General features: G+C 43.8%; 1 protein-coding gene across 3 annotated transcripts in view; it reads left to right on the forward strand.

The window, feature by feature from the left end:
- RFX2 (regulatory factor X2) overlaps positions 1 to 14,835 on the forward strand; it is a 65,781-nt gene that overhangs the window by 32,757 nt on the left and 18,189 nt on the right. For 2 of the 3 annotated variants that reach the window (XM_067312848.1, XM_067312849.1), the window contains exons 1-5: positions 548 to 661; positions 2,168 to 2,257; positions 3,247 to 3,326; positions 5,223 to 5,487; positions 10,227 to 10,301. In XM_067312848.1, coding sequence (XP_067168949.1) covers positions 548 to 661; positions 2,168 to 2,257; positions 3,247 to 3,326; positions 5,223 to 5,487; positions 10,227 to 10,301 — 624 coding nt within the window. Of the gene's footprint in view, positions 1 to 547; positions 662 to 2,167; positions 2,258 to 3,246; positions 3,327 to 5,222; positions 5,488 to 10,226; positions 10,302 to 14,835 lie in introns of those variants that run through there. The other variant, XM_067312850.1, reaches the window with a different exon arrangement.

Here is a 14,835-nt window from a genome sequence, read left to right on the forward strand (position 1 = left end):
TCAAAAGAGCTTTCTGTAGCTGTTAAGGAAGCTGGAGGGATAAGAGGATGGGTGTGTATAACAGCTACACCCTTCTCTCTGACTCCCAGCTGAGCAGAAGTAGCTGCCATTGGGTCTTGATGAAAAGGAACAATTAAAAGTTGTGAACTGATAGGAGCAGGACACTGGCATTGGGTGATTCAGTGTATGTTTGGCCAGCTCACTGCCATCTTTCAGCCCTCGCAGTGGTGATTTCTCTGGGTAACATTTCTCATTCACCCTGTAATAATGTGAAAACTGCTGATCAGTGGCATAAAGTATCTTAGGAATCAGCAGTCATTAGCTTGAATTTGTCTGTGACAGCACATTAAAGAAATACAGAAAACTCATCGGCTTTGGATTATGAAATTATCTGGCCAACTATTCCCGGTGCTGGTGTAAAGACATGGCATATCAAGTGGAACTCCACGGATTGTGGGAGACCTTGGTGGTCTTGGAAGAGAGATGAAGAGGAGGAACATCTAGAGAGCCTTCTCTTCTCACCATCAGCCAAAAGAAAATACTAGAAATGAACTACTGGCAGCATGACTGGTGTGAGGCTGAAGCTTTTGATTTTGCTGATTGCTGGTCCACCTTTCAGTGTGAGAGAAGGCTGTATGAACAGGATGGCCTCATCTTACAGGTTGGGGATGATTAATTTTCTTGGTTGGAAACTAGTAGGAGCAACCAGGCAGGTGGTGATAAATTACAAAAGTAGTTGAGCTGGGCTGCTATGCCAAAGAAGGAGAAGAGATGTGTCATTTGGTAAAAAGCAATGGAAGCGAATAGGTAAAAAGTAGGAGAAAGGAACAGTTCTCATTGAGGCTTTGATGCAGTTGACATTACCAAGGTCTGGCTTGAAAAATGGCTTTTAACATTCCAGTCATGCCCTGATTATAGCCTCTTTTGGAAGGAAAATGGGCAAAGGAATAGCTGGTAGGAGCGTACACCAGGGTTGTCCTTATCGCTAACTCAGCTGCAGGATCTCAAATGTATCCGGACTCACCCACTGAAGGTCAACCTGGGGACTGGTGATGTTGAGACTGCCTAGAAATCTAGGCAACTGTCAAACTCCTGTAATTCTGCCAGAATAGAATTTCTGGCTGGTAACAAAGGGCATGTTGAGAGGATGTCAGAGGGGAAAATCCAAAAATACATATATATGTAAGGTAGCCAGCAATTGTCAAGCTCTCTTCTAGGACCAGTGCAGGACCGTTTTGCTTGGGACAGCTGTTATTCTGTTGGCCCAGTCTGCTGGGTATTTTTAAAGCCTCAAGCCACCGAGGATGACTGTATCCTTGGAGAAGGTCCTCATCAGTTTAAAATGCCATACTGATATTTGGCTTGAATGTTTCCTTTCTTACTTGCATGCCAGTATGCTAGGCTCCGTTCCCACGGGCCTCGCTGAATCATTTCTTTCCATCCATCATGTCCCCACATTTGTTTTACTGCAAGGTGTTTCGTGCTCTATGAGACGTGTCCAGCCTCAAACCGGACATCGAGCATAACACAAAGGGCAGGGGGGAAATGGAAGTGATGAGGAGGGGTAGAGGACAGTGTCTCGGGGTAACCACCACAGCACTACTCAAAGCATTCCTGTGCTCTCCCTGGCACTTGGAAGGAGATGCAGAACCAACTTAGATTTGTTGCCGGCAGAAACCATGAGGGCTGCGGCGCCTTGCAGAGTGTGATGTTGTTTTTTTTTTTTAATATATATATAGCAGGAAGCAGAGTGTGATACGGTGTAGCAGCCATAAAAGAAGAAACTTTGTAGCCACAGTAGAAAAATGCGAATATGGGAGGAATGATTCCTCTTCATTTAGTTGTGTGACCAAACCTTTTGTTGAACTGCTTCTATTAATCGGGCATTTGCTAATATTCCCTTGAGTGGTGTTTGAAAGATGGGCCATATCTGAAAACGTGGATTCAGCTCTTTGCTTTTCCCGTGTTGAAGGTTCAGGCTAGCGCCCAGTATCTCCTTGGAAGGAGGATAGGGGACCCACAGGGGAGAATGAGGCAGTGACAAGGGGTACTGCTGCCTCTGGATTTGGAGGCAAGTTTCCTGTGAAAGCAAATACCTAACTTATGTCCATTATAGACTAACAGCAAACTGAATGTAAGCATATGCTATTGTGTCTTCTTCTTTCAGAGGGTTTTGGTCCAAGCAGCAGGCTCCGCTCCCAAAGGAGCGCAGATGCAGCAAATCTCTGTTCCCAGAGTTCAACAGGTTCCACAACAGGTAATGTCAGAGGGGTGAGACACCATGGTGACCCAGCATAAATAGGACCTGCAGGCTCTCCCTATCTCTCCTGTCCCATGCGATATTTGAAACTGTGTCAGATACCTATTTAGAAAAATCCATGCCATTAATTAATGAGTTGAGTGCAATTAGAGAACTGGTGATTACTGGGAGAGCAGCTTTCTCCCTCTCTGTCTTTCTTTCTCAGTTAGACTGATGATGAAAGAAACTCTCAAGGTATTTAAAGTTTAGAAAGAACCTTCTTTATCAGATGCCTTGCATATGTTTGAAGATTTGATGGCTGTTTCTAATTGCCATTTAAAAAGCAGTCCTCTTCTGTAAAGATTTTATATTTTTTTAGAGTCAAACTGTTTGGGATTTTTTTAATTACACCAATCAGCGTATTGACCACGTGTAGCTTCATAGAAAGGTTAGATGACTGAGAGACTTGCAAGTGTTTTTATTTATCTAAACTCTGCCTTTTCAGTCCTTGTTTCCAAAGAAACCAGGCATATATAGTGCTGCGTCATGTGGACAGTGAGTCCAACTCTCTTGACTTTCTCTCCCAGCAATTTTTTATTTGGTTGCTCAGTTTCAGACAAACTTGACAGAGGGTAACCACGTGCCTCCCAGGCTAATGAAAAAGCGGGCTGGGGTGCAGATGGACACTGCCAACCTCCTCTCTGAGGGAAAGGCTGCAGCATGATCTCACCCTTATTAGTCAGCAGAGAACCAGCCCTGGGACGGCATGCAGAGGAAACCCAGCTCCATTGTTTCCACTGCTCATGGAGCAACTATTTATTTATTTGTTTTAATTTGACCTTTTAAAATAAATACATACTCTGGGATTCCTAAGCTCATTTAAAAAAAAAAAAAAGCCCAAATATCAAGGTAAGGTTGAAAGCTGTTTAAGGATGTAAAATGTAATTTCTCCTGCTGTTGCTAGGCAATAATACAGCTATAACTCACATTTATGCTGCTTATTTCAGGTGCAATCCGTGCAGCACGTATATCCATCCCAGGTCCAGTATGTGGAAGGAGGAGAAGCTGTTTATACCAATGGAACCATGTAAGACTCTCTCGTTCGCAGTAGCACATCCTTCATTTCACCCAGCTGGGTTGGAGCCGTTTGGTCCTTCCAGGCTCCTTCCACGACAGAGTTGCTGCTGGCACTGCCCACCATTAAAAGGAGGAAGAGGAGGAACCGTTTTACAGGCTACACTGTATGCATGGGTGTAGCTTCAGCCAGACTGCAGCCTTGGAGGAGGCATTGTACTCCATGGAAGAGGCAGTTCTCCTGCTCTCTTTTATGTGACAGGGCCCAGTGTTTTCTTTTCCCTAGCCCTTTGTGTGCAGCAAGGAGGTGTGCCGTTAGGAACCAAAGCGTAGCTCTTTTCAGAAGCAAGGGGTTTAGTAAATGTTCTGATGCCCCTGCTGCCTTCTGGGATGCTCTCAGCTTTGTTCCAGTACGATGATAACAAAATGACCTTCTCTTCTTAAGAGACGCCCATCTCCTATCCTCGTGCTCAATTTCTTTATGTTTTCTTAGGCATGTTCCCCACTGTGCCTTCACGCTGCCACGTTAGGGTGCTGCTCCAACCAGCGTGTAGGAGACACTGAGCGAGTGCAGCTCTGCAGTGAGGTGTGGGTTTTCTTCCCATCTTGCCTCTACTCAGGATGGCACAGTTCCTTTGCAGAGCTGGTTAGATTATTTTCAACAACGTGTGCTGTTTCATTGCAACTTGGTTGTTTCATAGAGGCTCTGACAATGCTTTTGTCCAGGTTTTTGAGAGTGTGACATGCCTATTTTTTCTGATCTGTGGTTTGGATGCTGACTGCTGGAGGACTCCAGTTCCTGGGGTATTTAGTTCTAAGTCATGGGAAAACTGTCCCCCAGGAGAGGAGGGAATCAAAGGGCTGCAAAGAAGGACTTCAGCCTTTCACTGCTTGTCCTGAAGTGAGGAAAAAGTTCAGGTGGGCTCCCCGGTGCTGCCACTGCAGCTCCTGAACTGTAGCATTGTGCAGCCACATCCCATGCCAACGTCACAGCAAAATGCCACCCGCCCACCAGCTTTTTCACAAGGGGGTTGCAGTGAAGTTTATCATCTCCTATACTGAAAATTGAAAATGCCATAGGTGAAAATGCCAGACAAGGCCAATTTCCTTTTCTGTAACAAAAAATGAAATAGAATCAGAAAGCCTAAGTTTTCCTAGGAAATGTGTGGTTTACTTTTAATTAATGCCACCTTCTAGTCTGTATGTGTAGAGTGACCTTCCAGCTTGTCTTTTTTTTTTCTTTCTCTTTTAAGGGGAAAACTGTTGGTGTCAATTAGCTCTCCGTACTACTTCTAGAGCACTTAACACATCTTAACACTTGGAAAAGTTTACCTAGGTGCCCAAGCGGCATTTTCAACAGTTGCATAAAAAGCTTTAGACTTTCAGGTGTGGCTTTTTTATGATACTGTTTACGAACAAGGTCTCTTGCCTAGCCACTGCTGCACTAGCAAAATTGTGCTTTTAAGGGAATAGTTTATTTTATCCAGTATTAACTGTGCAAGGCAAGCTGTTGGTAGGGCTGAACTGGCAAGTTCTGCTAGAGGCTAGACCTCAGGACTTTTAAAGTAAATGAGAAGTAGGCACATTTTGCAGGCTTTATTTACAGGTTAGGCTCCTGCAAATAAACCTTCCTGGGCTCTGCATGCTCTCACACAGTCCGTTCCACCGCTCGGACCAGCCATGGCTTCCGACCTTTGCTTTGGGGCTGTCACAGGACAGATTAATGCTGTCAGAATCGACTTTTATAGCCGGGCTCAATTTCAATAGAGCAAATCCCGTTGACAGTGGAGACGAGGCCTTTTTCAAAACTTGGTGGAGCTCACGGAAGCCGCCGGGTGCGCGATGAGATCGGCGCGCGCCTCTCCGCCGGTGCCTGCTCCCTGTCCTAACCCTGTTGTTCCTTTGACAGACGAGCCGCCTACTCCTACAACACCGAAGCTCAGATTTACGCCCCCAGCAGCACTGCTTCCTATTTCGAACCGCAGGGAGGTGGAGCTCAGGTGACTACAGCGGCATCCTCTCCTACGGCCATTCCCTCTCACAACATGGTGGGCATCACCATGGACATTGGGGGAAGTCCGATCCTCTCCGGCTCGGGAGCCTATCTCATTCATGGGGGGATGGAAAACACTAGACATTCTCTGTCACATACTTCACGCTCCTCTCCAGCAACGGTATGTAGCCCTGCAGATGTTGCAGCTCCGGGGCCCGGAATTATTCCCAGGGAACTGAAAAGCCTTCAGAAAATAAAGCTTCCTATCGTTATCGCTGTATATATGTCTGTATAACGTGTTATGCAAAGGGAAGCGAGAGAATAGACACTGGTGTACTACATATATATATATATTTTTTTTTTCTTGCCAGCAGGAATTTGGGATGTGTCTGGTGGGCAGCAGCTTCTCAAACTTTTTGAGTAGCTTGTTCACTCGCTGAAATTATGCAGTTGGAGATAAGACAAATTCTTGGGAGTTTGGATTTGTTTGTTTTTTTTCCAAAACAAAGTGTTTCACTTTCCAACTCAAGAGTTGTCTGCATTCACATTTTCTAATGAGTACGCCATCTGAACACAAGGCTTGGCTTGCCCAAGCTAAAGAAATATCTAAAAATATTTTTGATTATGAAGAGACCTGAAGAAGTCTGTTATTAACACAGTAGATAATTAGCACATAAAGTGTGTCATGCTGATCATCCCAAATGCACACTGATAAAAAGCCTTTATATATCTCCTACACCATTGTGTATTCTGTCTGTGCCATATGTTACAGAAAATGTATTTTAGGCATAATACTGCTCCAATAGAAATGTTTTAAAATTCTAATTTTTTTAATCGTGTCCATCCAACTATCAGCGGAGGTGCCAGGTTGTTAGAAGCTCAGTTGTGCAGCTGTATGGGACTCAGAGGGATAAAACTATTAACCTAAAATGCCTTTCTGCATCTAGAAGCTACCAGGGCTTTTATGTCAGAATCTACCAAGTCTTAGGAGCAATTGCCACCACGGATGGCTTGGAGCACTTCTGGGACAGTGGTCACCTTTCCCATCAGCAGGACTTATGTGTGTATTCATACATTTGTATGTAGATGTAATTACAAATGTAGATGTAATTGAATGTGTGTGGCCAGATTTTAAAATGTGAACAGCACCGCCCAGTGAGAAAAATAGGAGCTGTTTGCTACTGAGCACTCTTGAAAATCTGGCCAGTTAGGCTCCACTTTCTCATCTCGCAGAGTTTTAAAATACAGACTTTAAAGTTTTTGACTGCTCATGCCTCGAAGGGTTGCCTTTCATCCTGGAGTGAATCCGGTCTGTCTTAGGCAGAAATAGCAATAGTAGTAGTGGGGAAAAGCCCTTAGCTCTGGGTGGAAAAGAAAACAAGTGGTAGGAATAAAAGGCAGGTGCCTCTGGATTAGCTGAGATTCATTTCTTGTGTGAGAATTGTGTCTGTATAGTTTAATTAGTTGTAGTTAAAAACTAACATTGGATCTTCCTCTTACTTTGCTCAAGCTTGTTATTTTGAAGGAAGTAGCTGCTGATCTTGCCACCTGCGTGGGACTGCATTTTGCAAAGCTACACAACATTACTCTTTTTTTTTTGGATTTCCATGGTGATGGGTGTGATGTCAAAAGCCTGAGCAGAATGTGTGTCAATAGAAACGTCCCATGAACAGATCTATTCTGTAGCTAGCTATCACATGGGACAAGCTGTTTAGGAAAAAAAAGTGACATCTGAAATAAGATCACTCTCTTGCACAGAGGGATAAGCTTTCAGGAGGTTTTTAACAAGAAATGGTGGCGGTTCTTGTGGAAGGTCTCAGGGGGGTTGAGCAGTGCATAGATGCTCATCTAGAAGACAGTATAGGGATGTGTCTGTGTGGTTTCAGTTCTTCTGACATAGGGGAGAGACAGCAGAGCTCCCAAGAACTTTCAGAGCCGTGATAACTACTTTGAATTTCACATAATAACAGCTGGGAAGATAGTGGAAGGCTTAAGGACAGCAATGACTAGATCAAATCAACGGGTAGGAACATAACTTTTAGTTGCAGCGTCTTGCTTAAACAGACGCAGATGCATGGCTAGTGTTAGGGTCCAGAAAGGCTTTAGTCCTGGTGAAATGTGTTTAGGGACAGGATTAAGAGATTTGCCTGCGGAGAGCAAGAAAAGTACAGCTCATGCAGACGTAGATGAGGAAGCTGTAGTGTTTTCATGGGGCCTTGGGTGTGTAGCGCAAGGGGGTGGGATGTCAAAGTGGCCAACAACGCAAGGGCCTAGCAATGGAGACGCAGCTGTGAGGACTGGGGAAGTAAGAGGGCTTAGGAGGGTGGCGAATACTTGAGACGGAGCTGACGCCAAGACCTCGAAGGGGAGAGCAAGGAGAGCATCTTCAGAAGAGAGACTGGGCGCAAGGCAGCCCTGCAGAGTTAGCAATGGCATCAGAGCTGCCTCAGGATAGTGAGGGGTGTGTGTTAAAAATTAGTTGTAAACCAAAATAAAGTCTTCAAATATTTGTAAGCCCTTCCTTCATCTCTGCTGGAATAACAATATTCTGCTCCATCAAATGGGCTGAAGCAGAACCTGAAACAGTCCCGTTCAGTGGTGGTAGTAACAGAGGACCATTAATCTTCATTTAAACTAAGCGATGCCAAGAGAGGAAATCCTTGAGACTTCCTATGAGTAGGTCCTCACAACTGTCTTCCTTTTGGTCCTTCTGAGTCTCGATAACTTGATTTTTAGTGCAATGCACTCGAGTCCCATTATTCTCAGGCAGGTTTTTTTGCTTGCCCAGCAGTTAGTGAGCAGTAGCTGAGAGTTGTTGCCAACATGTCCAGCTGTGGCTGGAAAACAAATGAGCAATCTTTAAATTGACTGGTCCTGCACCTTTGGGATCACCCTAGGCAGCCTCACAACTGCAGTCCTTTCCTGTGCCCTAGAATGGGGAGGGAGAAAACTTTAAGTAGCTCTTCTTTCTGAGCTTCGCTGGACAATATTTCGTCAGGGTGCATGGTGCTTTTGACTGATACAAGATTCAGTAATCACACGGTCAAGAGACTTAGCATCTTTTCCAGTAAAGTAACCACTGAAATGTTCTTTTGTCAAAATGCTCACCTTCATGCAGGACTGTTTAAGACCTGTTGTGATGCTTTTTCAGTCTTTCTCCTGTAATCTTTTTTTTTCTCCAGATGTAAGGGGTCTGTTGTTGGACGCTTACCAAAATGCCAACAAGACAAGTAGTGTTTTTGCACTTGCGTAAGAGGCGTTGCTCAGCGAGCGCTGCCCTGCTCAGCACTCTCAAACAGAGGAAGGAAATGGTGTCTCCCTCTAATGCTCTGACTCATTTCCTCAAGGCTGCATCAGCAATCAATCTGGGCTGATGAGTTTTGGTTCCTCATGGTGCATCATGGCGTCCTAGACAGTTTTCTTGAAAACCACTGAAACATAGTCATAGCCTTTTTTGAATTCAGTGGCAACTTGCTAAGCTAAGAAGTGCCACAAAGATGTCACTTTTGAATAGAAACGAAGGAATTTATTTTGGAGGTGCTTGGACGGTGTATCGCATTCAGACATTGATGTGGTGCAAACTGTCTTTGGTTGTTGAGTGTTACTTCAGAAGTTAGATCTGACTTATTCTGTTCTCTCACCTTTCTGGTAGAGCTTGATTTTGTAAAAGGCGGTTTTTATTTCTACTTTTATCTTTGCCATGCTATGAGTCAGGCTGCAAACTGGAGTAGAGGGAGCTAGCTAGTAGGTAAAGGAGGCCATAAGCAGGTAGATCTCTGCAGATGTGATGCTTTGTGCATGTGCCTACAGATAACTGCACGACCCTGCATGTTAAATGATGGCAGATCATAACTTTGCAAAGATAGTTGCTGATTGCAAGTTTTACAGGCTGATGTGCACCTTCTCATCCTGCCTTCGCTAACAGATCACAGATATCAGGGTTTTGAGAACATTTACTGGAGAAAAATGGCAGGTTCTGCCCCTGCCAGTCCCTCAGCCTGTGTTTTTGGAGTTTCTTTTTTTCCTTCCTCAACAGCAAAAAGTTAGTGCTGAGGAGCAAAAGAGACACCAGCAGCCCTCTGAGAGGTTGCTGTGGGAGCCCCTGTATCAGAAAGGACAGGACAGGAAGGCGAGGGTTGGAGCACCAGGCAGCAGCAACAGCTAGGCTGAATATAGGAGAGAAGCTAGGTGAGGGCAGAGCAAAACATGGGTGCTCTTTAGGGGACAAAATGTCCCGCTATGCCTCTGGTTGCAGAAGCTCTGAGACAGTGGAAATGAGCACAAGTAGAATCAAGATGTGTCAGCCTCTCTTGGTGGGAAGATCAATTAACTGAAACACGTGTTTGCCTTGGGAGTCCCCGTGTAGTTACCAGTGAAGATCTGTTGTCCCCTCCAGTTTATACATTCTGTGCATCAACTCTCCTGTGTCCCCCTTTTTATTTAGCTGCTGTTAGGTTTTGTCAAAATTTTAAGAAGCAATAATAACTTTCCTTTCAGGTTTCCTTGAAAGGGATGGGGCAAATGCGCCTCTGTGGCAAATCTCCTTCAACCTGCTATAGCATAACTGTATGGCAGTGCTTTGGTCTAGGCATAGAGGGGAAAGGAGAAGAAAAATTGCTTTTTTTTGTAATGGGCAATACTGAGTAGAAGGTTGAAAGTCCCCTAGTGTCACCCTTTCACCCTAACAGGGGTTCTTGCTGTGTGGTTAGTTTGCATGCAGTACAATAACGTCTTTGCAGCTTCATCCCATAAGGACTGCGCCTCATCTACTTGCCTCTTTTTCACAAGCCTGTTGATATAAAGCATTAATCATTCAAATAATAAAGATAAAATCCTGGCTGTTGCTAACTATCTGATTTCCTTTCTTTTTTCTTTTTTCCCCTTTTTTTTTTTTCTCTCTCCTGTGCACATTTTCTTTAGCTTGAAATGGCGATTGAAAACCTACAAAAAAATGAAGGGATTACATCACACAAAAGCACTTTGCTCAACAGCCATGTAAGTTGCAATCGGATTTTACAACCTCTTCCCCGCTTTGGTAGGAGCGTTATGTGTAGCCATTTGGTATACTCACTAGCACGAGCCACTCAAAGCAGCCCGGGATTCAGCTGTGCTGCCCAGAACAGTCCGCTCCCCAGAAACGATAATTTGCAAAAACTGCCGAGACGCTAATGTTTGCTTGAGATGTTCTGGATTCTGTTAACTGCCTCTACCCTGTATTTATTTATTTCGCTTGCCTTGCAATGGAAACTGCTGGCAATTAGAAAAACACATTTGAGGAAGTTCTTTCCTTTCACTGGAACTGAAAGATTGCTGGAAAATAATTCACAATAACTCGAAGTGAATCACGACAGCTATCCGTAGATATTGTGTACCAAAAGCCTACTCCTGTGTATGCTTTTATTGCCTCTTTGTGGCACAGGAAGACCATTAATGTTACAGTGCTATGCTAAATCCATTTGCTAGACCTCTCTGTTCTCACTATGCCAACAATTTCCCTGCTTTGTGTGAAGTTCCCACTATTCTACTGAGCTTACTCAGGGTCTTCTGCGTCACGATTTCTGGCTCCCATGCAGTAATGCTTAACAGTGAGCACACGCTTGTGTGAGATTTGAAGGGTCTAATTCAAGTCCTGTTGAAGTCACTAGACTTGCATTGACTTCAGTGCGTTTTGGATTAGGCTGAAGCGTGGTTCTGCTCTGATAAATCACAGTGCGCAAATGGTACTTCTTTATTTTACCAGATTTCCTCTTGCTTTGTATTTGTGGGCAGATCTGTTGTCATTCTTGGGTCCTGCAAAAGTATCTTTACCTCTTTTCACCCAGGTGAAGTAGCCTGGGAGAATGACAGGAACTTTGAACCTGAGGATCTGACTCTCCTGAGCTGATCCAGAACTGCCACCCAGGGTTCCTGCGTGAGCTCGATTCCGATTTCATATTCTAGGAATTGAAAGTTCTTTGTTCTGGGTGGCGAAAGACGAAACCACGGAATTAGGCTTGTAGTTCTTGTTCTGAGCATCTGTGTGCAGCCTTCCTGCTCCAGGCTGTAGTCGTGCTTGTGCACCTGGGCCATGCCCCTGGGCCCAGATTTGGCAAATTGCAATTCTTGCTCTGCAGATTTTTTCTTGTTCATCACAGTGCATAAGCCAGAAATAAACCAGCAGGATCTTCTAAATTCTAGGCTGGATTTTGGGGCTGATGGTAAGAAAAGACACTTATAAATGGAAAGTAGTTGATACGGAATATGTAGCGTCCACGTTTGTTGCAGTTTTAAGCAAGTTTTTACATTAACACTTTCTGCAAGTGGAGCACATTGTGAGCAGGACTTCGGACCAACTCCATTTCTTTTTTTGCACTGTAATGAACTTGGCACAGGCAGTAAGAAAACTTGCTAGTTTTTTTCCAAGTATATTTGAATCACTGTGCTGCTAATTTGTTGTTTTATAAAGAGGGAATCAGTGTTACTTTTTCCAGTGTTTGAGAGTCATGAGTTGGTTTCTCTAGAATTGGAAGTGATATAAACAATTTGCAGGGCCTGTTTGAAGGGTTTGGTATTTCTGAGGTTGTGGCTACATTTTCAAGCTTTTCTCTGCAAACTGGAAGATTTGAAACTTCTTTTCCGGTTTCAAAAAGATGAGATTTCCTTTTAATCCTGTGACCCCAGGAACGGGGACTTAAAGATATTAAAAACATGTAGTCAGATCAGCAGAGCTGTCAGCACTGAGCCTTGCCTAGGACTCTGGGAGTTTTCTAAAGTCCAGCAGTATCATAGTTAGACTCTGCAGAGCGATCTAGGCAAACAGAAATCAGTGAAGCAGAAAGGACCTTAGTCCTGTTATGGCTAGTGGCTGTTTGCAAGTTCATTACAGTAAATCTGTGGTTTGAACATAAAAAAATCTGAGCCAGCAAACCTCAGTTACTTCTCTGCAAGCTCATCGTGCCCTAAGCTCACGGTCAGTAGCTCAAATAACTCTTGGGTTCCGCTTGCTTTCATTTAACGGTTTCTTCCTTTAGTTGACTGCCCCAGAGGGAATTACTACGTGAAGTGGAATGGTTTCACAGCAAGCGTAGGGGGAAACACTTCCATCATGGGGGCCGAATAGGACTTTACAACGTTGTCAGGCTGCATACTGATGCATCCTTGAGAAGGAAGAGCTCAACTCATGCCACAGCCCGTATTCTGGGTCCTTTCTCCACAGCTCCTTTATTTAACCCTCTTTCAACACAGCCAGACAGCTGCCCCTTCCTCGGTTGCTTCCAGCGCTTCTCTGATGCCCTCTAGGAAGGGACTGCAGAGAGGGACTGAGTGGAGCCGGATGATGATGGATGGGTAGTGGCATGGTATTGAAGAAGGTTTGAAAAAAGCAGGGAAAGGGCAGAGGAAAGAAGATGAAGATAGCAAGGGGATTTCATCCATCCACAGGCTGTGCAGGATGGAGTTTGATCCAGACTGAGCCTGCAATTAGATCTTCCCCACCCTCATCTTGCAGGGTAGAAGAACATAACGTCTCTCTTCTCAGGTCACTGTTCGTAGTTTGGCGTCAGGCTTAAGTTCTGTAACAAATTCTAAAGCAAATAAACAACTTCATGAGCGTGTGCATAGCCATCAGCTCCCCAGCTGTCCCTGCCGAGGACGTCGGTCCAGGCACAACAGTGTGCTGCCCTGGGCAGCTCCGGGTCTGGGGGTGGTTTAGTTCCCTGGAGTGTGCAATGCTATGCAGATTTTCTGTTATCTGGGATGTTTCAGTTTCCCTCTCTTTACATTTAAAAAAAATAAATAAAGAGAGAGAGACAGACAGACAGATGATTACGTATCTCAAATGCTTGCATGACTGAAACACAATGTTGTCAGGCTTGCACATGAGAACCAGAAAGTGAAATAGAAGGTGACTGTGATTTGTCAAGGCTCAGAGGAAAACATGAGCTTGGCATAGGTGACAGAATTCAAAACGGAGCTAACAGTTCCACGTGTTATTAGCATCGCAAGCAGAGGTGGTAACAAAATACAGTCTCTTGACTTGATGATGTACGTCACTCTACTGCCAAAAGCTAGGGTGATAATTACACTATTAATTGTGGCTTAATTACCTCTAGTCTTATGTGCAAAAATTACTAAGAGCATAGAAGGTTGCAGAAGCTTTCATTAGGCATTTTGTCCCTTGCTTCAAACTTTGCCTTTCAGAAATCTGTAAATTCCTAGAATAAGGTTTTGTTTTGTTGTCATTAGCAACTGTTTCATGTCAGATTTTTTTTTTAAAGGAAAACTAAATATGTCTCAGTGACGAGAGAATTTTTTACAAATGCTGTTCATGCAAAGTCCATGTGAAAAGGAACCACCTTCAATAATTTTTAATTTAGCCTCAAAAACTCTTGAGTAGTTATTCAAGTGTACTTGAAGTACCAAATTTAGAAGCTAATGCTAAAACCCCAGTGACACATGATGTCTCTAATGAAATTATGTCAATTTATTACTGTTACTGAAAAAGCTCCGCTCACAAGTGTCCTCCAGAATTGCTGGGTCAGAGGATTGTTCTTTGCCAATTAGGAGCTTGCAGATGATGCAAAAAGAAATTTGAGGAAGACGGCTACAATTTTCATATTTGAGTGCCTAAGGCTACGCACCTAAAGTAGTTGGATGCCTTAACCTGCCTGCCTGCCTGAGGCCCTGCAGCTCCTAGATATTCACAGCATTTGTAGGAATTGTGGAAGAAATTTTTTCTTGCTACTTGTTTAAAAGAATAAAAGCCGAGTGATTTTTTTTTTTTCCTGTTGGTGAATGGCTCTTATGTGGGAAACAGTGAGGGAATTTTGTCACCAAATTTAAAACCTTTGGAACACTTAAAATGATCCTGAACAAAGGAGTATAAAAACTATTAGAAGGAATAATTGTCCCTGGGCAGGGGAGGAATGTAATGACCTAATGAAGGATGACTCGCCTGTTTGGTGGAGAAAGGCAGGCAAGCCCTGAAGCTCGTGCTTACGTATGATGGATGGCTTTTGGGCTTAAAGTTAAGAGTGACTGTTATGCTGCGTAATTTAATTAAAAAAAAATTACTCACTAGAGTTAAAGGGGCCTTTTTTCAGAAATGACATTTTGCAAGACTAAAACTTTTAGTGAAAAGTCATAGGTTTTGATGGAACTTTAACTGCAAATATTGATGGGGCTGAGTAGGGGAGTCTTGGTGAGAGGGAAACGTTTATGCCACGGTGGCTGGAAAGCCCACGCTTGGCGTGTGAGGAGATGAGCCTGGCTCCAGTTCTAACTCCCAACTGGACCAAGTGGGGACTTATGAATTTGCACCCCTTAGTCTCAGAGAAGACACCTTAAATATGCACCACAAATGAACGTATTTATTGATTTGTTTATTTTTCATGAAAGCATCCGTATGGGCTCTGTTTCAGTGCACAAAGAAAGCCTCTCCAAACCTGGACGCTCAGAAAAATGGTTTTTATCTTTTCCCAGTCAGTCCTGTGTATCACTTTCTCCATCCTTAAAAAGCCATCCTTGAATCAAACTCGGTCTATTTTTTTGT

This window comes from Apteryx mantelli, chromosome 30, assembly GCF_036417845.1.
Source record: "Apteryx mantelli isolate bAptMan1 chromosome 30, bAptMan1.hap1, whole genome shotgun sequence".
NCBI lineage: Eukaryota > Metazoa > Chordata > Aves > Apterygiformes > Apterygidae > Apteryx > Apteryx mantelli.